At 45.7% G+C, this 20649-nt stretch overlaps 1 protein-coding gene across 1 annotated transcript in view; it reads right to left on the bottom strand.

Moving 5' to 3' along the window:
• BAIAP2L2 (BAR/IMD domain containing adaptor protein 2 like 2) overlaps window positions 1–20649 on the bottom strand; it is a 90970-nt gene that overhangs the window by 16746 nt on the left and 53575 nt on the right. Inside the window, exon 8 of the mRNA XM_069736956.1 lies at window positions 7786–7851. Coding sequence (XP_069593057.1) covers window positions 7786–7851 — 66 coding nt within the window. The remainder of the gene's footprint in view (window positions 1–7785; window positions 7852–20649) is intronic.

Raw genomic sequence — 20649 nt, forward strand, 5'->3', positions numbered from 1 at the left:
AAATCTGCACCAAAATATGCAGTGGCATCTGCCTATAACATGCAAATTTTGATACAGGTACTTTGCAGAAAAATCCAAAGCAAATGCGCCAAGTGTAAACATACCTATTGACGTCAACTGGAATACAAATTATTTAGACATTGAAAATCTAGTGAATACAGGAAAGACTTCAAATATAATATTTCACAGGCTCCGCAGACTGTGCTCAAATGTGCATTTATCGTTTCCGCTTGTTCATTCGGTTTAGAACAGATAAATGGAATTCGGTTCCTGTGCAATTCTTTTTCAAACTGAAGCAGAGATGTCCCATTAGTTAATGTGAGATCAGTTTGGTTTCTGCTTGTGGTTAATTTTTGGAATGGAGGAAAAAGTTCTGCGTGCGGGATACAGAGATAGACAAGGGAATACTGTCTCTTTAAGAACTTCCTTTGGTTTATTATAGGCAGCATAAACCAAGGTGAAGTAAAAGAAACATGGCCCTCTGGGCAAAACAGGAAAACAAAATGGTAGCACAAAGCACAGTCCTTCTGAGAGCAGGGTTCCTCCTGCTCTGTTGTGAATTCTGTTGTCGAACTCCCTCCTGTGGTCGTGAATGGTACTTCGGCGAGTTCTGTCCATGGACTCCCTCTGGTGGCTGTGAGTGAAGCTGCTGCTTCTGAGGTTCCTTACACAGGTGACGTGGTTTATCCTTTGGTTGGCTGCTCTATTTAACTCCACTCAGATCGTTACTCCATGCCAGCTGTCAATGTTCCTGTGCTGGTTCAGTTCGCTCTTGGATCTTCTGGAGACCAGTCTCTTCCTGCAAGAAGCTAAGTCCCCGTTTGTTATTTTCTGCTCATGGTTTTCTAGTCCAGCTTGCTTTCATGATTTTGTCTTGCTAGCTGGAAGCTCTGGGATGCAGGGTGGCGCCTCCGCACCGTGAGTCGGTGCGGGGGTCTTTTTGCACACTCTGCGTGGTCTTTTGTAGTTTTGTGCTGACTGCAAAGATACCTTTCCTATACTCTGTCTATTTAGTTAGTCTGGCCTCCCTTTGCTAAACCGGTTTCATTTCTGTGTTTGTGACTTTCTTCTTAACTCACAGTTAATATTTGTGGGGGCTGCCTTTTCCTTTGGGGAAATTTCACTGAGGCAAGGTAGGCTTTATTTTCTATCTCTAGGGCTAGCAAGTTCTTAAGGCTGTGCCGAGGCGTCTAGGCCTGTTAGGTACGCTCCACGGCTATTTCTAGTGTGTGTGATAGGATTTGGGATTGCGGTCAGCAAAGTTCCCACTCCCCAGAGCTTGTCCTGTGAGTTTTACCATCAGGTCATTCCGGGTGCTCCTAATCACCAGGTCATAACAGTACAGCTGGCCCAAAGTGTTAATGCATCTCAATAGAGGGATAAGAGAAGCTCTGAGACCATTTTTTTTTCTTTGCACTGTGTTTTGTCTTTCTTTTCCCCTAGACATTTGGGTGGTTCAGGACACAGGTGTAGAGATGGACATTCAAGGTCTGTCCTCTTGTGTGGATCATCTCACTGCAAGGGTACAAAACATTCAAGATTTTGTGGTTCAGAATCCTATGTTAGAGCCTAGAATTCCTATTCCTGATTTATTTTCTGAGGATAGACCTAAGTTTCTGAATTTCAAAAATAATTGTAGACTGTTTCTAGCTTTGAAACCCCGCTCCTCTGGTGACCCCGTTCAACAAGTAAAAATCTTTATTTCTTTGTTGCGTGGTGACCCTCAAGACTGGGCATTTTCCCTTGCGCCAGGAGATCCTGCATTGCGTGATGTTGATGCGTTTTTTTCTGGCGCTTGGATTGCTTTATGATGAACCAAATTCAGTGGATCAGGCAGAGAAAATCTTGCTGGCTTTGTGTCAGGGTCAGGATGAAGCGGAGGTGTACTGTCAGAAGTTTAGAAAGTGGTCTGTGCTTACTCAGTGGAATGAGTGTGCCCTGGCGGCAATTTTCAGAAAGGGTCTTTCTGAAGCCCTTAAGGATGTCATGGTGGGATTTCCCACGCCTGCTGGTCTGAATGAGTCTATGTCCTTGGCCATTCAGATTGATCGGCGCTTGCGTGAGCGCAAAGCTGTGCACCATCTGGCGGTATTCTCTGAGCATAGGCCTGAGCCTATGCAGTGTATAGGACTTTGACCAGAGCTGAACGGCAAGAACACAAACGTCAGAATGGGCTGTGTTTTTACTGTGGTGAATCCACTCATGCTATCTCCGATTGTCCTAAGCGCACTAAGCGGTTCGCTAGGTCTGCCACCATTGGTACTGTACAGTCTAAGTTTCTTTTGTCCGTTACTCGGATTTGCTCTCTGTCGTCCTATTCTGTTATGGCATTTGTGGATTCAGGCGCTGCCCTGAACTTGATGGACTTGGACTTTGCCAGGCGCTGTGGTTTTCTCTTGGAGCCCTTGCAGTATCCTATTCCATTGAGAGGAATTGATGCTACTCCTTTGGCCAAGAATAAGCCTCAGTACTGGACTCATTTGACCATGTGCATGGCTCCTGCACATCAGAAGGATATTCGCTTTTTGGTGTTGCATAATCTGCATGATGTGGTCGTTTTGGGGTTACCATGGCTACAGGTCCACAACCCAGTATTGGATTGGAAATCAATGTCTGTGTCCAGCTGGGGTTGTCAAGGGGTACATGGTGATGTTCCATTGCTGTCAATTTCGTCTTCCACTCCTTTTGAAGTCCCTGTGTTTTTGTCGGATTACCGGGATGTTTTTGATAAGCCCAAATCCGGTGCCCTACCTCCTCATAGGGATTGTGATTGTGCTATTGATTTGATTCCTGGTAGCAAGTTTCCTAAGGGTCGACTGTTCAATTTATCGGTGCCAGAACACGCCGCTATGCAGAGTTATATAAAGGAGTCCTTGGAGAAGGGTCATATTCGCTCGTCGTCGTCACGATTAGGAGCAGGGTTCTTTTTTCTGGCCAAGAAGGATGGCTCTTTGAGACCTTGTATTGATTACCGCCTTCTTAATAAGATCACAGTCAAATTTCAGTATCCTTTGCCGCTGCTGTCTGATTTGTTTGCTCGGATTAAGGGGGCTAGTTGGTTCACCAAGATAGATCTTCGAGGGGCGTATAATCTTGTGCGAATTAAACAGGGCGATGAATAGAAAACAGCATTTAATACGCCCGAGGGCCATTTTGAGTACCTGGTTATGCCATTCGGGCTTTCTAATGCTCCATCTGTGTTTCAGTCCTTTATGCATGACATCTTTCGAGAGTACCTGGATAGATTCATGATTGTATATTTGGATGACATTTTGGTCTTTTCGGATGATTGGGAGTCTCATGTGAAGCAGGTCAGAATGGTGTTCCAGGTCCTTCGTGCGAATTCCTTGTTTGTGAAGGGGTCAAAGTGTCTCTTTGGAGTTCAGAAGGTTTCATTTTTGGGTTTCATTTTTTCCCCGTCTACTATCGAGATGGACCCTGTTAAAGTTCAGGCCATTTATGACTGGACTCAGCCGACATCTGTGAAGAGCCTGCAGAAGTTCCTGGGCTTTGCTAATTTTTACCGTTGCTTTATCGCTAATTTTTCTAGTATTGCTAAACCGTTGACTGATTTGACCAAGAAAGGTGCTGATGTGGTCAATTGGTCCTCTGCGGCTGTAGAGGCTTTTCAGGAGTTGAAGTGTCGTTTTTCTTCTGCCCCTGTGTTGTGCCAGCCAGATGTTTCGCTCCCGTTTCAGGTCGAGGTTGATGTTTCTGAGATTGGAGCAGGGGCTGTTTTGTCGCAAAGAAGTTCTGATGGCTCGGTGATGAAACCATGTGCCTTCTTTTCTAGAAAATTCTCGCCTGCTGAGCGCAATTATGATGTTGGCAATCGAGAGTTGTTGGCCAGGAAGTGGGCATTCGAGGAGTGGCGACATTGGCTTGAAGGAGCTAAACATCGCGTGGTGGTCTTGACGGATCACAAGAATTTGACTTATCTCGAGTCTGCCAAACGGTTGAATCCTAGACAGGCTCGATGGTCGTTATTTTTCTCCCGTTTTGATTTTGTGGTTTCATACCTTCCGGGATCTAAGAATGTGAAAGCTGATGCCCTGTCAAGGAGTTTTGTGTCTGACTCTCCGGGTGTTCCGGAGCCGGTGGGTATTCTTAAAGAGGGGTAATTTTGTCTGCCATCTCCCCTGATTTGCGGCGCGTGCTGCAGAAGTTTCAGGCTGATAGACCTGACCGTTGTCCAGCGGAGAGACTGTTTGTCCCTGATAGATGGACTAGTACAGTTATCTCTGAGGTTCATTGTTCGGTGTTGGCGGGTCATCCTGGAATCTTTGGTACCAGAGATCTGGTGGCTAGATCCTTTTGGTGGCCTTCTTTGTCACGGGATGTGCGTTCTTTTGTGCAGTCCTGTGGGACTTGTGCTCGGGCTAAGCCCTGCTGTTCTCGTTCCAGTGGGTTGCTTTTGCCCTTGCCGGTCCCGAAGAGGCCCTGGACGCATATTTCCATGGATTTTATTTCTGATCTCCCTGTTTCTCAAAGGATGTCGGTCATTTGGGTGGTTTGTGATCGCTTCTCTAAGATGGTCCATTTGGTACCCTTGTCTAAATTACCTTCCTCCCCTGATTTGGTGCCATTGTTTTTCCAGCATGTGGTTCGTTTGCATGGCATTCCAGAGAACATCGTCTCGGACAGAGGTTCCCAGTTTGTTTCGAGGTTTTGGCGGTCCTTTTGTGCTAAGATGGGCATTGATTTGTCTTTTTCTTCGGCTTTCCATCCTCAGACTAATGGCCAAACCGAACGAACTAATCAGACTTTGTAAACATATCTGAGATGCTTTGTTTCTGCTGATCAGGATGATTGGGTGTCCTTCTTGCCTTTGGCTGAGTTCGCCCTTAATAATCGGGCCAGCTCTGCTACTTTAGTTTCTCCTTTTTTCTGTAATTCTGGTTTCCATCCTCGTTTCTCTTCAGGGCAGGTTGAGCCTTCGGACTGTCCTGGTGTGGATACGGTGGTGGACAGGTTGCAGCAGATTTGGACTCATGTGGTGGACAATTTGACATTGCCCCAGGAGAAGGCTCAACGTTTCACTAACCGCCGGCGCTGTGTTGGTCCCCGACTTCGTGTTGGGGATTTGGTTTGGTTGTCATCTCGTCATGTTCCTATGAAGGTTTCCTCTCCTAAGTTTAAGCCTCGTTTCATTGGGCCATATAAGATTTCTGAGGTTCTTAATCCTGTGTCATTTCGTTTGGACCTTCCAGCTTCTTTTGCCATCCATAATGTGTTCCATAGGTCGTTGTTGCGGAGATACGTGGCGCCTATGGTTCCCTCCGTTGATCCTCCTGCCCCGGTGTTGGTCGAGGGGGAGTTGGAGTATGTGGTGGAGAAGATTTTGGATTCTCGTGTTTCAAGACGGAAACTCCAGTACCTGGTCAAGTGGAAGGGTTATGGTCAGGAAGATAATTCCTGGGTTTTTGCCTCTGATGTTCATGCTGCTGATCTAGTTCGTGCCTTTCATTTGGCTCATCCTGATCGGCCTGCGGGCTCTGGTGAGGGTTCGGTGACCCCTCCTCAAGGGGGGGGTACTGTTGTGAATTCTGTTGTCGAACTCCCTCCTGTGGTCGTGAATGGTACTTTGGCGAGTTCTGTCCATGGACTCCCTATGGTGGCTGTGAGTGAAGCTGCTGCTTCTGAGGTTCCTTACACAGGTGACGTGGTTTATCCTTTGGTTGGCTGCTCTATTTAACTCCACTCAGATCGTTACTCCATGCCAGCTGTCAATGTTCCTGTGCTGGTTCAGTTCGCTCTTGGATCTTCTGGAGACCAGTCTCTTCCTGCAAGAAGCTAAGTCCCCGTTTGTTATTTTCTGCTCATGGTTTTCTAGTCCAGCTTGCTTTCATGATTTTGTCTTGCTAGCTGGAAGCTCTGGGATGCAGGGTGGCGCCTCCGCACCGTGAGTCGGTGCGGGGGTCTTTTTGCACACTCTGCGTGGTCTTTTGTAGTTTTGTGCTGACCGCAAAGATACCTTTCCTATCCTCTGTCTATTTAGTTAGTCTGGCCTCCCTTTGCTAAACCTGTTTCATTTCTGTGTTTGTGACTTTCTTCTTAACTCACAGTTAATATTTGTGGGGGGCTGCCTTTTCCTTTGAGGAAATTTCTCTGAGGCAAGGTAGGCTTTATTTTCTATCTCTAGGGCTAGCAAGTTCTTAAGGCTGTGCCGAGGCGTCTAGGCCTGTTAGGTACGCTCCACGGCTATTTCTAGTGTGTGTGATAGGATTTGGGATTGCGGTCAGCAAAGTTCCCACTCCCCAGAGCTTGTCCTGTGAGTTTTACCATCAGGTCATTCCGGGTGCTCCTAACCACCAGGTCATAACACTGCTCACTGTTAAAAGAACACATACGGTTCAGGTCGGTTAAAGCAGAACCACTTTTCAGGAGTGTTCATCTCCAGACATTGAACACCTCTGGAGGCCAGCTATTTAAGCCCCAGACTACACCCTGGAGTGGAGATAAGGTGGACAACCTCCCATCTGCTCTATGGTTGTCCACAAAAAACATCAGATACTAATTCTGTTTATTTGTTCCATTTGTCTGTTTTACACAGAAGAAACAAAAGAAAAACATTAATGGACATGAGCGAAAAGTTAACTTTTAGATACAGTTCACAGGGATACCTATTTGGAGTCTATTAAGGGGGATCTGTCCCCAGATTTCACAGCACATTCGGCATACATTATTTAATAGATCTATTAAACCTGATGAAGCCAGTGTACTCCATGTCAAAATGGCTGTATAAGATTAAGTTTCCACAATGAGTTTTTGGTGATTTTTGATGCCATGAACTTTCACTGCGCAAACAACGCACTATAATACAGTTCCAGTAAAGTAGATAGGATTAACAGAAATCTCATGCCCACTGTACTTTTTTTATGCAGCGTAAAACTTTTACTTTGCTAAAACTATAACACGCTGTGTTTTTTGAGGAGCAAAAATACACATCGTCAAAAACTCACAAAAAACTCATTTTGATACAGGAAAGAAATATATCTTGGTATCAACCACTGAGGACTCTCAATTCTAAATATTTTTCTAAAAAACTCATTGGAAGTTAATCTAAAATGTTGCTTGTTGTAATAGAACTATTCATTAAGTCCCTTGGGCTAGTCATTTGTTGACCAGATGTATGGTTCTGTCTCCGCAATCTAATTTGTTACCTCTGATTATCTGTTTGCAAACTTTGCAGTTTTCTCAGTAGACAGTATACAGTAATTGATATATTCATACCTTTATTTGTCTGAAGTGTTTTGGCTCCCTCTAGCGGTCAGAGTCATGTTCACAGTCCTATTTTCTGTTTTTTTCTATTTTCCATGTCTGATTCTCCTCCCCTTTGCAAAGCATTATCATTATCAGCCATCATTTCCCTCCATTTTCTTATTACTTCCTTCAGTCTGCTTTCAAGGAAAGATGCTTCCACTTCATCCCCCTTGCGATTGCATTGCCAGTATGTCTTTATGCTTTCTGTAGGTAATTTCTGCTCTAATATTAGCCTAGTTTAGTCAGTTGTACTCCTAGTTCAGTTACTAGCCTTGTAAATGTTCTTGCATAATGTACAACATGTTTAGTATGTATTTCTGCTATACCATGCACTGATTGTATGTATATGATTGTTTACAGTTTCCCCGCATCAATATGCTACTACATTCAATAAAGCACAGACTCAACCACAGTCTCCTTATTGGACTCTGGTATAGTGGTTTAGCTGCCTGTATAGCTACATATGAGCCTGCCTCATTTAGTGAGGACAGAACATGTATAATTCTGAGAAGCAGAACCCACCTGAACTCTGCTTGCATCAATCTGTTCGTTCCAATTAGACAATCGTATGTTAAGCACACCATGAGCCTAAACACAAAACAAACATCCCATTAATACCAATGCAGCTATCATTACATCTGGATGAAAGCAGCTTTAATGCCATAGTGTCAATGAACATTAGAAACTCATGAGTAGTGATGAGCGAATATACTCGTTACTCGAGATTTCCCGAGCATGCTCGGGTGACCTCTGAGTATTTTTTAGTGCTCCGAGATTTAGTTTTTATTGCGGCAGCTGAACGATTTACATCTGTTAGCCAACATAAGTACATGTGGGGATTCCCTAGCAACCAGGCAACCCCCACATGTACTTATGCTGGCTAACAGATGTAAATCATTCAGCTGTGGCAATAAAAACTAAATCTCCGAGCACTAAAAAATACTCGGAGGACTCCCAAGCATGCTCGAGAAATCTCGAGTAACAAGTATATTCGCTCATCACTACTTATGAGCTAATAATAGAGTTTGTCCCACCCTACAGAGGTTTTGTTTGACCTACATTACTGTACAAAAGATTTAGGCAGTTGTGGAAAAATACTGCAAAGTAAGAATGCTTTCAAATACAGAAATGTATGTTAATAGTTCATTTTTATCAATTAACAACATTCAAAGTGAATGAAGAAAAAAGAAATGTAAATAAAATCAATATTTGGTTTGACCACCCTTTACTTTGGTATAGTAGATCCCTTGGTAGTCAAAACCCGAATTCACCCAACCCTTACTTTACATTCCCTTCTTCCCAACTATCCCCCTCCCTTCAATAAAACACTTACACTTTAGGTTGGATAATTTTGCCACAGCAGCCTTTATTATAACAAATACATTACAACATTAACAGCTTAGCCATGACAACCCAATAAACCGTAATTACTCCCAGCCGTGACCCATAGGTTTAGCAGTTCCATAACCCAAAGAGTTCCTCTCCTATAATAGATACCCAGGGGCCTGACATTCCCTTGTCGTAAGTCCCACAAAAACACCAGAGCAACTAAACAAACTTACAATTTCAGGAATCCATTTCCTGATGAATTGCCCAGACCAACTTAAAACCAACCTCAAAGATCCCACCAAGCGCTACAACGAGGGCACTTTGATCACCTCAAATGCTTCAGACCCCCCTTCCACAAATGTACATGATCTCTTGAATGCCCTCTTGCAAGGCCTGAGCCCAAAAATCAATATTCACCGTATTTAGATGCACCTCATCTGCAAACCAAAACTTGTCATCCCCTCTGTTCCAGATCAAAGTAACGCAGTGTAAAACCCCCATTCCAACTAACAAAATTAGAAGTTGACCTATTAAAGGGATCCTGTCACTCCCAAAATCGAAGGTGAGCTAAGCCCACCAGCATCAGGGGCTTATCTACAGCCTTCTGTAATGCTGTAGATAAGCCCTCGATGTATCCTAAAAGATGAGCAAGAGGTTATATTATACTCACCCAGGGGCGGTCCCGCTGCGGTGGGCATCGCGGTCCAGGGCCTCCCATCTTCTTACGATGACGTCCTCTTCTTGTCTTCATGCTGCAGCTCCGGCGCAGGTGTACTTTGTCTGCCCTGTTGAGGGCAGAGCAAAGTACTGCAGTGCGCAGGCGCCGGGAAAGGTCAGAGAGGCCCGGTGCATGCGCACTGCAGTACTTTGCCCTCAACAGGGCAGACAAAATACGTCTGCGCCAGTGCCGCAGCGTGAAGACAAGAATAGGACATCATCTGATGAAGATGGGAGGCGCCGAACTGGCCCACGACGCCCATCAGATCGGACCACCCACCTAGGTGAGTATAATCTAACCTCTTTTTCTCATCTTTTAGGATACATCCAGAATGCTGTAGATAAGTCCCTGATGCTGGTGGGCTTAGCTCACCTTCGATTTTGGGGGTTATAGGTTCCCTTTAACTATTATGCTAGCCTTCTTCTCTACTGACTGAGTGTTCTGCCAGGTTTTTCATGGATGAATTTCTGATCACACGGTGATGAGCCCTAAGAAAGATACCCAGAGACTCAACAAATCATACTTTCTGTCTCTGACCAACTCTTGAAAGGACAAACCCCTAAATCATTACCTCCAATATACCAGACTAAAATATCTGAGGCCTTGTCTAAACGAAGATATTGGAGCATTTCTTGTAACACTCTGCTCCAGCACATATCTCTAAAACCCAGCAACCGTGACACCAGCTGATCCTCTGGAAAAACCAAGCTGACTACCTTCCTCTGCCCTACGTACAGTATTTTGAAAAGTTGTCCAGTTCAGTTATGAAATGACCCATTTTTTAATGATTTTTACCCGCCCGAACTCAAATCTAACAATGAAAAGTTTTAGTTGGCTGGTGTTTCTATGATATTGAATAGTTTTCCTTTTACTGCTACATATAATTAATGCATAAAAGTTTCAGTACTTTGAAATGTTATTAGTTTTGCAAATATAAAGATGCAGATGAGGAAGTGATTGCAACATGAAACGCGCGTTGGAGAACGTGGCCGTGGTCTTGGCAGGATCTACAAAAATTATGGTTACTCTTGTCATTGACTGCACCTTTTTCTATTACATGTATGGTGTGCAGCAAATAGCCATTGATACTTTATGATAGACAGTGTTTCACTCCTCTTTCATTGGATTATTTTCTCTCTTACTATATACTGAACAATAACTGAAGTTAAGAGCATCAGTTGATATAGATACCTAACAGGTATCCTTTTCAATTAGATAAACTTATTTTGTTGCACACATATTGTTACTTTTTCCTGACCAATTCTCAGGCCTCCTTGTTTCACCTACGGATTAAACTACATTGTACCCATATAAATGTTATATTGTCCATACATTTCCTGTAAATTTTTGTAATATGAATAAACTGTTTACATTTTATAACATATTTGGACTTGGTTTTTCTCCTTGTTAAATATTTTTTTAATGACAATTTTCTGACATCAAAGAAGTTGTCCACTACTATAAAGTCTATGCAGCATCAATAATATAAACATATGATGTTAAAAGTAATACAAAAAAAAAATGACATTATATTCTCACCTTCCGCACCAGCCTTTCACACTACTCGCGACGATCCGGTCCAAATAATGCATTGCGGCAATGCCCGAACATGACGTAGCGGTCTCGTGAGACCGCTACATCATCACGTGTTATGGCCGCAAGACATTACTGGCAACGGAACGTCACGACATGGCCTGGATGCGGAGGACGCCGGAAGGCGAGTATATAACTATTTTTTATTTTATTTCTTTTTTTTTTTTTTTAACAGGGATATGGTGCCCACATTGCAATATACTACGTGGGCTTTGTTATATACTACGTGGGCTGTATTATATACTACATACATATTCTAGAGTACTCGATGCGTTACAATCTGGCCAACATCTAGTAAATCTTATTCACGCAGCGTTTCCCAGTTGAAAACAAAATGGCAAAATACTAGGCAGAAAAATGTGTTAACGCTATGATAAAGTGCATAGTGCTAATAAGGTGATACATATAGTGCTTACTCATGTGGGTATGGTGCCCGCTGAGTACGTAGCTCCATCGCACATTTCGCAATATTTGCTTCTTCGGGAGACTTGTGTACTGCTGCTTCAGATTGTTGTGTCATCACTAGTTTTGAGCATTCCGATACTGCAAATATCGGGTATCGGCCGATATTCGCTGTATCGGAATTCCGATCCCGAGTTCCGATATTTTTGCGACATCGGAAATCGGAATCGGAAGTTCTAACAGTGCAATTATGCAGTATAATGAAGTGTGGGCGGTGCGTGGGCAGAGACTGGGTGTGTGTGCGGGCGGTGTCTGTGCGTGACCGTGGGGCTCTCTGCGGCGTGCGGGGTCTCTGTGCGGCTTGCGGGGTGTCTCTGCGGCAGGCGAGGTCTCTGTGCAGCAGGCGTAATCTCTGTGCGGTGGGCGGCGTCTCTGCGGGGCTCTATGCAGCGTGCGGGGTGTCTGTGCAGCTTGCGGGGTGTCTCTGCGGCAGGCGTGGTCTCTGTGCGGCGGGCGTGGTCTCTGCGTGGCGGGCGGGGTCTCTGAGCGGCGGGCGGGGTGTCTCTGCGGGGCGTGCGGGGTGTCTCTGCGGGGCGTGCGCGGTAGAAAATAGCGGGCGCAACTGCCAAAAAAACGTTCACTTGAACGTTTTTGTCGTGCCGACGGTCCGCCAAAACACGACGGATCCGTAGCACGACGGACGCGACTTGTGGCCATCTGTCGCTAATACAAGTCTATGGGTAAAATGCATCCTGCGAGCACATTTGCAGGATCAGTTTTTTTCCGCCAGATCCGTTTTTTTCTCATAGAGTTGTATTAGCGCCGGAGTGCGCCTGATGGCCACACGTTTCATCCGTTTTTTGCTAGATCACTCGCTGTGCGTTTTTTCGACGGACAGAAAAACCGTTCCTCTGTATGTGTTTTCTATCCGGCGGAAACAGCTTTTTGACGGATACTGCAAAAAACGGATGAAACATGTGGCCATCAGGCGCAATCCGGCGCTAATACAACTCTATGAGAAAAAACGGATCTGGGGGGAAAAAAAACGATCCGGTGGAAAAAACGGGTCTGGCGGAAAAAAACGGATCTGGTGGAAAAAAAACGGATCTGGCGGAAAAAAACGATCCGGTGGAAAAAACAGATCCGGCGGAAAAAATACAATCCGGTGGAAAAAACGGATCCTGCAAATGTGCTTGCAGGATGCGTTTTACCCATAGACTTGTATTAGCGACGGATCGCGATGGATGGCCACAAGTCGCATCCGTCGTGCTACGGGTCTGTCGTGTTCGAGTTTGCATCTCGGCTTTGGGAAAATGGCCTCCACGATCTCTTCTGCGCACGCGCGGCATCCCGCGGCCATTTTCCTGAAGCCCCGTGCAGCAGAGCACTCCATCTGCGCACACGCGGCCCCAGGAAGATGGCCGCCTGTTATGCTTGCTAATGACAGGTGTTATGAAGGCAATCCAGAAACACAGTGTGCTTAGCGATCAGAGCGCACACAGTGATCTGACAAATACCCAAAAATACAAGAACGAGCTCTGAGACGTGGAAACTCTGTAGACTGCACACCTGATCCTATCCTAAACACAACTAAAAGCGGCTGTGGATTGCGCCTAACAACTACCTAGGCAACTCGGCACAGCCTAAGAAACTAGCTAGCCTGAAGATAGAAAAATAGGCCTGACTTGCCCCAGAGAAATTCCCCAAAGGAAAAGGCAGCCCCCCACATATAATGACTGTGAGTAAGATGAAAAGACAAAACGTAGGGATGAAATAGATTCAGCAAAGTGGGGCCCGATATTCTAGGACAGAGCGAGGACAGTAAAGCGAACTTTGCAGTCTACAAAAAACCCTAAAGCAAAACCACGCAAAGGGGGCAAAAAAAACCACCGTGCCGAACTAACGGCACGGCGGTACACCCTTTGCGTCTCAGAGCTTCCAGCAAAACAAAAGACAAGCTGGACAGAAAAAAAGGCAACAAAAAAGCAAAAAGCACTTAGCTATACAGAGCAGCAAGTCACAGGAACAATCAGGAGAAGCTCAGATCCAACACTGAAACATTGACAAGGAGCAAGGATAGCAGCATCAGGCGGAGTTAAGTAATGAAGCAGTTAACGAGCTCACCAGAACACCTGAGGGAGGAAGCTCAGAAGCTGCAGTACCACTTGTGACCACAGGAGTGAATTCAGCCACAGAATTCACAACAGTACCCCCCCCTTGAGGAGGGGTCACCGAACCCTCACCAGAGCCCCCAGGCCGACCAGGATGAGCCGCATGAAAGGCACGAACAAGATCGGAAGCATGAACATCAGAGGCAAAAACCCAGGAATTATCTTCCTGAGCATAACCCTTCCATTTAACCAGATACTGGAGTTTCCGTCTAGAAACACGAGAATCCAAAATCTTCTCCACAATATACTCCAATTCCCCCTCCACCAAAACCGGGGCAGGAGGCTCAACAGATGGAACCATAGGTGCCACGTATCTCCGCAACAACGACCTATGGAATACATTATGTATGGAAAAGGAGTCTGGGAGGGTCAAACGAAAAGACACAGGATTGAGAACCTCAGAAATCCTATACGGACCAATAAAACGAGGTTTAAATTTAGGAGAGGAAACCTTCATAGGAATATGACGAGAAGATAACCAAACCAGATCCCCAACACGAAGTCGGGGACCCACACGGCGTCTGCGATTAGCGAAAAGTTGAGCTTTCTCCTGGGACAAGATGAAATTGTCCACTACCTGAGTCCAGATCTGCTGCAACCTATCCACCACAGAATCCACACCAGGACAGTCCGAAGACTCAAACTGTCCTGAAGAGAAACGAGGATGGAACCCAGAATTGCAAGAAAATGGAGAAACCAAGGTAGCCGAGCTGGCCCGATTATTAAGGGCGAACTCAGCCAACGGCAAAAAGGACACCCAATCATCCTGGTCTGCAGAAACAAAACATCTCAGATATGTTTCCAAGGTCTGATTGGTTCGTTCGGTCTGGCCATTAGTCTGAGGATGGAAAGCCGAGGAAAAGGATAGGTCAATGCCCATCCTACCACAAAAGGCTCGCCAAAACCTTGAAACAAACTGGGAACCTCTGTCAGAAACAATATTCTCAGGAATGCCATGCAACCGAACCACATGCTGAAAGAACAAAGGTACCAAATCAGAGGAGGAAGGCAATTTAGCCAAGGGCACCAGATGGACCATTTTAGAAAAGCGATCACAGACCACCCAAATGACTGACATCTTTTGAGAAACGGGAAGGTCAGAAATGAAATCCATCGAAATATGTGTCCAAGGCCTCTTTGGGACCGGCAAGGGCAAAAGCAACCCACTGGCACGAGAACAGCAGGGCTTAGCCCTAGCACAAATCCCACAGGACTGCACAAAAGTACGTACATCCCGTGACAGAGATGGCCACCAGAAGGATCTAGCCACTAACTCTCTGGTACCAAAGATTCCAGGATGACCAGCCAACACCGAACAATGAAGTTCAGAGATAAGTTTATTAGTCCACCTATCAGGGACGAACAGTTTCTCTGCTGGACAACGATCAGGTTTATTCGCCTGAAATTTTTGCAGCACCCGCCGCAAATCAGGGGAGATGGCAGACACAATGACTCCTTCCTTGAGGATACCCGCTCAGATAAACCCGGAGAGTCGGGCACAAAACTCCTAGACAGAGCATCCGCCTTCACATTTTTAGAGCCCGGAAGGTACGAAATCACAAAGTCGAAGCGGGCAAAAAATAACGACCAACGGGCCTGTCTAGGATTCAAGCGCTTGGCAGACTCGAGATAAGTCAAGTTCTTATGATCAGTCAATACCACCACACAATGCTTAGCTCCTTCAAGCCAATGACGCCACTCCTCGAATGCCCACTTCATGGCCAGCAACTCTCGATTGCCCACATCATAATTACGCTCAGCGGGCGAAAACTTCCTGGAAAAGAAAGCACATGGTTTCATCACTGAGCAATCAGAACCTCTCTGTGACAAAACCGCCCCTGCTCCAATCTCAGAAGCATCAACCTCGACCTGGAACGGAAGAGAAACATCTGGCTGACACAACACAGGGGCAGAACAAAAACGACGCTTCAACTCCTGAAAAGCTTCCACAGCAGCAGAAGACCAATTAACCAAATCAGCACCCTTCTTGGTCAAATCGGTCAATGGTTTGGCAATGCTAGAAAAATTACAGATGAAGCGACGATAAAAATTAGCAAAGCCCAGGAACTTTTGCAGACTTTTCAGAGATGTCGGCTGAATCCAATCCTGGATGGCTTGGACCTTAACTGGATCCATCTCGATAGTAGAAGGGGTAAAGATGAACCCCAAAAATGAAACTTTCTGCACACCGAAGAGACACTTTGATCCCTTCACAAACAAAGAGTTAGCACGCAGGACCTGAAAAACCATTCTGACCTGCTTCACATGAGACTCCCAATCATCTGAGAAGATCAAAATGTCATCCAAGTAAACAATCAGGAATTTATCCAGATACTCACGGAAGATGTCATGCATAAAAGACTGAAACACAGATGGAGGATTGGCAAGTCCGAACGGCATCACTAGATACTCAAAATGACCCTCGGGCGTATTGAATGCAGTTTTCCATTCATCTCCTTGCCTGATTCTCACCAGATTATACGCACCACGAAGATCTATCTTAGTGAACCAACTAGCCCCCTTAATCCGAGCAAACAAGTCAGATAACAATGGCAAGGGATACTGAAATTTAACAGTGATCTTATTAAGAAGGCGGTAATCAATACATGGTCTCAGCGAACCATCCTTCTTGGCTACAAAGAAGAACCCTGCTCCCAGTGGTGATGACGATGGGCGAATATGTCCCTTCTCCAGGGATTCCTTCACATAACTGCGCATAGCGGCGTGTTCGGGCACGGATAAATTAAATAATCGACCTTTAGGGAATTTACTACCAGGAATCAAATTGATAGCACAATCACAATCCCTATGCGGAGGTAGAGCATCGGACTTAGGCTCTTCAAATACATCCTGATAATCAGACAAGAACTCTGGGACCTCAGAAGGGGTGGATGACGAAATCGACAAAAATGGAACATCACCATGTACCCCCTGACAACCCCAGCTGGATACCGACATGGAATTCCAATCCAATACTGGATTATGGGTTTGTAGCCATGGCAACCCCAACACGACCACATCATGCAGATTATGCGACACCAGAAAGCGAATAACTTCCTGATGTGCAGGAGCCATGCACATGGTCAGCTGGGCCCAGTATTGAGGTTTATTCTTGGCCAAAGGTGTAGCATCAATTCCTCTCAATGGAATAGGACACTGCAAGGGCTCCAAGAAAAACCCACAACGTTTAGCATAATCCAAATCCATCAGATTCAGGGCAGCGCCCGAATCCACAAACGCCATGACAGAAAACGACGACAAAGAGCATATCAAGGTAATGGACAGAAGGAATTTGGACTGTACAGTACCAATGACGGCAGACCTAGCGGACCGCTTAGTGCGCTTAGGACAATCAGAAATAGCATGAGTGGAATCACCACAGTAGAAACACAGACCATTCAGACGTCTGTATTCCTGCCGTTCAACTCTAGTCATAGTCCTATCGCACTGCATAGGCTCAGGTTTAACCTCAGGCAGTACCGCCAAATGGTGCACAGATTTACGATCGCGCAAGCGTCGACCGATCTGAATGGCCAAAGACAAAGACTCATTCAAACCAGCAGGCATAGGAAATCCCACCATGACATCCTTAAGAGCCTCAGAGAGACCCTTTCTGAACAAAGCTGCCAGCGCAGATTCATTCCACTGAGTGAGTACTGACCATTTCCTAAATTTCTGACAATATACTTCTATATCATCCTGACCCTGGCACAAAGCCAGCAAATTTTTCTCAGCCTGATCCACTGAATTAGGCTCATCGTACAGCAATCCGAGCGCCAGGAAAAACGCATCGACACTACTCAATGCAGGGTCTCCTGGCGCAAGAGAAAATGCCCAGTCTTGAGGGTCGCCGCGCAAAAAAGAAATAATAATCAAAACCTGTTGAATAGGATTACCAGAAGAATGAGGTTTCAAGGCCAGAAATAGCTTACAATTATTTTTGAAACTTAGTTCTATCTCCAAAAAACAAATCAGGAATAGGAATTCTTGGTTCTAACATAGATTTCTGATCAATAATATCTTGAATTTTTTGTACATTTATAACGAGATTATCCATTGAAGAGCACAGACCCTGAATATCCATGTCCACACCTGTGAATCACCCAAATGTCTAGGGGAAAAAAAAAAAGTGAACACAGAGCAGGAAAAAAAAAAAAAATGATGTCAGAACTTTTTCTTTCCCTCTATTGAGAATCATTAGTTTTGGCTCCTTCTACTGTTATGCTTGCTAATGACAGGTGTTATGAAGGCAATCCAGAAACACAGTGTGCTTAGCGATCAGAGCGCACACAGTGATCTGACAAATACCCAAAAATACAAGAACGAGCTCTGAGACGTGGAAACTCTGTAGACTGCACACCTGATCCTATCCTAAACACAGCTAAAAGTGGCTGTGGATTGCGCCTAACAGCTACCTAGGCAACTCGGCACAGCCTAAGAAACTAGCTAGCCTGAAGATAGAAAAATAGGCCTGACTTGCCCCAGAGAAATTCCCCAAAGGAAAAGGCAGCCCCCCACATATAATGACTGTGAGTAAGATGAAAAGACAAAACGTAGGGATGAAATAGATTCAGCAAAGTGGGGCCCGATATTCTAGGACAGAGCGAGGACAGTAAAGCGAACTTTGCAGTCTACAAAAAACCCTAAAGCAAAACCACGCAAAGGGGGCAAAAAAAAACCCACCGTGCCGAACTAACGGCACGGCGGTACACCCTTTGCGTCTCAGAGCTTCCAGCAAAACAAAAGACAAGCTGGACAGAAAAAAGGCAACAAAAAAGCAAAAAGCACTTAGCTATACAGAGCAGCAGGTCACAGGAACAATCAGGAGAAGCTCAGATCCAACACTGAAACATTGACAAGGAGCAAGGATAGCAGCATCAGGCGGAGTTAAGTAATGAAGCAGTTAACGAGCTCACCAGAACACCTGAGGGAGGAAGCTCAGAAGCTGCAGTACCACTTGTGACCACAGGAGTGAATTCAGCCACAGAATTCACAACAGCCGCCCCCACCGATGACAGGGGGTAATAGCTCAGGTCGCGCGCTGCTCCTTTATGTGCGCGCAGTGGATTCGTCACTGCGACATGCGCACACCACTACGCCACCAACGGAAAGCTGGGGAAGAAAAGAGCGATGTCACCACGCCCACCTGACCAGACCAGCCTGATTGACAGGCGAAAACGGAGACTTTGGTAATGTATTGCGCAGCATAGGTGGGGAATCAGGGTACACTACATACACTATTGTAACGCACAGCGCAGGCCCTATTTAACAGTATTTATATCTCAATCTGAAAAAACGGGGTGACAGGTTCCCTTTAAAATAGGGGGACCCCCCCAAAAAAATGATGTGGGGTCTCCCTATATTTTATGGCCAGAAGGGCTACGCAGACAGCTGCGGGCTGATATTCATAGTCTAGAGAGGGGCCATGGATATTGGCCCCCCAGGCTACAAATACCAGTCCGCAGCCGCCCCAGAAATGGCGCATCTGTAAAATGCATCAATTCCAGCACTTAGCCCCTCTCTTCCCACTCCCGAGTAGCGGTGGGATATGGGGTAATAAGGGGTTAATGTCACCTTGCTATTGTAAGGTGACATTAAGCCAGGTTAATAATGGAGTGGCGTCAATAAGACGCCTATCCATTATTAATCCTAGAGTAGTGAAAGAGTTCAAAACAAAATAAAGACACAGCCAGAAAAAAAGTACCGTATATACTCGAGTATAAGCCGACCCGAGTATAAGCCGACCCCCCTAATTTTGCCACAAAAAACTGGGAAAACTTATTGACTCGAGTATAAGCCTAGGGTAGAAAATGCAGCATTTACCGGTGAATTTCAAAAATAAAAATAGATGCTCCATACCGTTCATTATTGCCCCATAGATGCTCCATATACAACTGTGCTATATAGAATGCTCTGCACCGTTGATTATGGCCCCATAGATGCTCCTTATAATGCTGTGCCATATATGCTCTGCACCTTTGATTATGGCCCCATAGGTGCTCCTTATAATGCTGTGCCCCATATATGCTCTGCACCTTTATGGCCCCATAGGTGCTCCTTATAATGCTGTGCCCCTTATATGCTCTGCACCTTTATGGCCCCATAGGTGCTCCTTATAATTCTGTGCCCCATATATGCTCTGCACCTTTATGGCCCCATAGGTGCTCCTTATAATGCTGTGCCCCATATATGCTCTGCACCTTTATGGCCCCATAGGTGCTCCTTATAATGCTGTGCCCCATATATGCTCTGCACCTTTATGGCCCCATAGGTGCTCCTTATAATGCTGTGCCCCATATATGCTCTGCACCTTTATGGCCCCATAGGTGCTCCTTATAATGCTGTGCCCCATATATGCTCTGCACCTTTATGGCCCCATAGATGCTCCTTATAATGCTGTGCCCCTTATATGCTCTGCACCTTTATGGCCCCATAGGTGCTCCTTATAATGCTGTGCCCCATATATGCTCTGCACCTTTATGGCCCCATAGGTGCTCCTTATAATGCTGTGCCCCATATATGCTCTGCACCTTTATGGCCCCATAGATGCTCCTTATAATGCTGTGCCCCTTATATGCTCTGCACCTTTATGGCCCCATAGGTGCTCCTTATAATGCTGTGACCCATATATGCTCTGCACCTTTATGGCCCCATAGATGCTCCTTATAATGCTGTGCCCCTTATATGCTCTGCACCTTTATGGCCCCATAGGTGCTCCTTAGAATGCTGCTGGTGCTGCCATAAGAAAAAAAAAAATCACATACTCACCTCTCTTCTCAGGACGCCGGCGCTTTCAATAATTACCTGCTCCTCTGCGGCTCCGTCTCCAGCACTGACGCTCAGCAGAGGGCGCGCACTGACTACGTCACAGCGCCCTCTAACCTGAGCGTCATTGCTAGAGGACGCTGCAGACGGAGCCGGAGCGAGGAGCAGGTAATTATAGCGCTGCGCTCCCCTTACCTGCTGCGGCGCGGTCCCTGCAGTCCCTGGCTTCTCCGGTGCTGCAGCTTCTTCCTGTAATTGAGCGGTCACATGGCACCGATCATTTACAGCAATGAATATGCGGCTCCTCCCCTATGGGGGTGGAGCTGCCTATTCATTTCTGTAATGAGCGGTGCCATGTGACCGCTCAGTGCAGGAAGAATCTGCAGCACCGGAGAAGCCAGGGACTGC

The sequence above is a fragment of the Ranitomeya imitator genome, chromosome 8, assembly GCF_032444005.1.
Source record: "Ranitomeya imitator isolate aRanImi1 chromosome 8, aRanImi1.pri, whole genome shotgun sequence".
Lineage (NCBI taxonomy): Eukaryota > Metazoa > Chordata > Amphibia > Anura > Dendrobatidae > Ranitomeya > Ranitomeya imitator.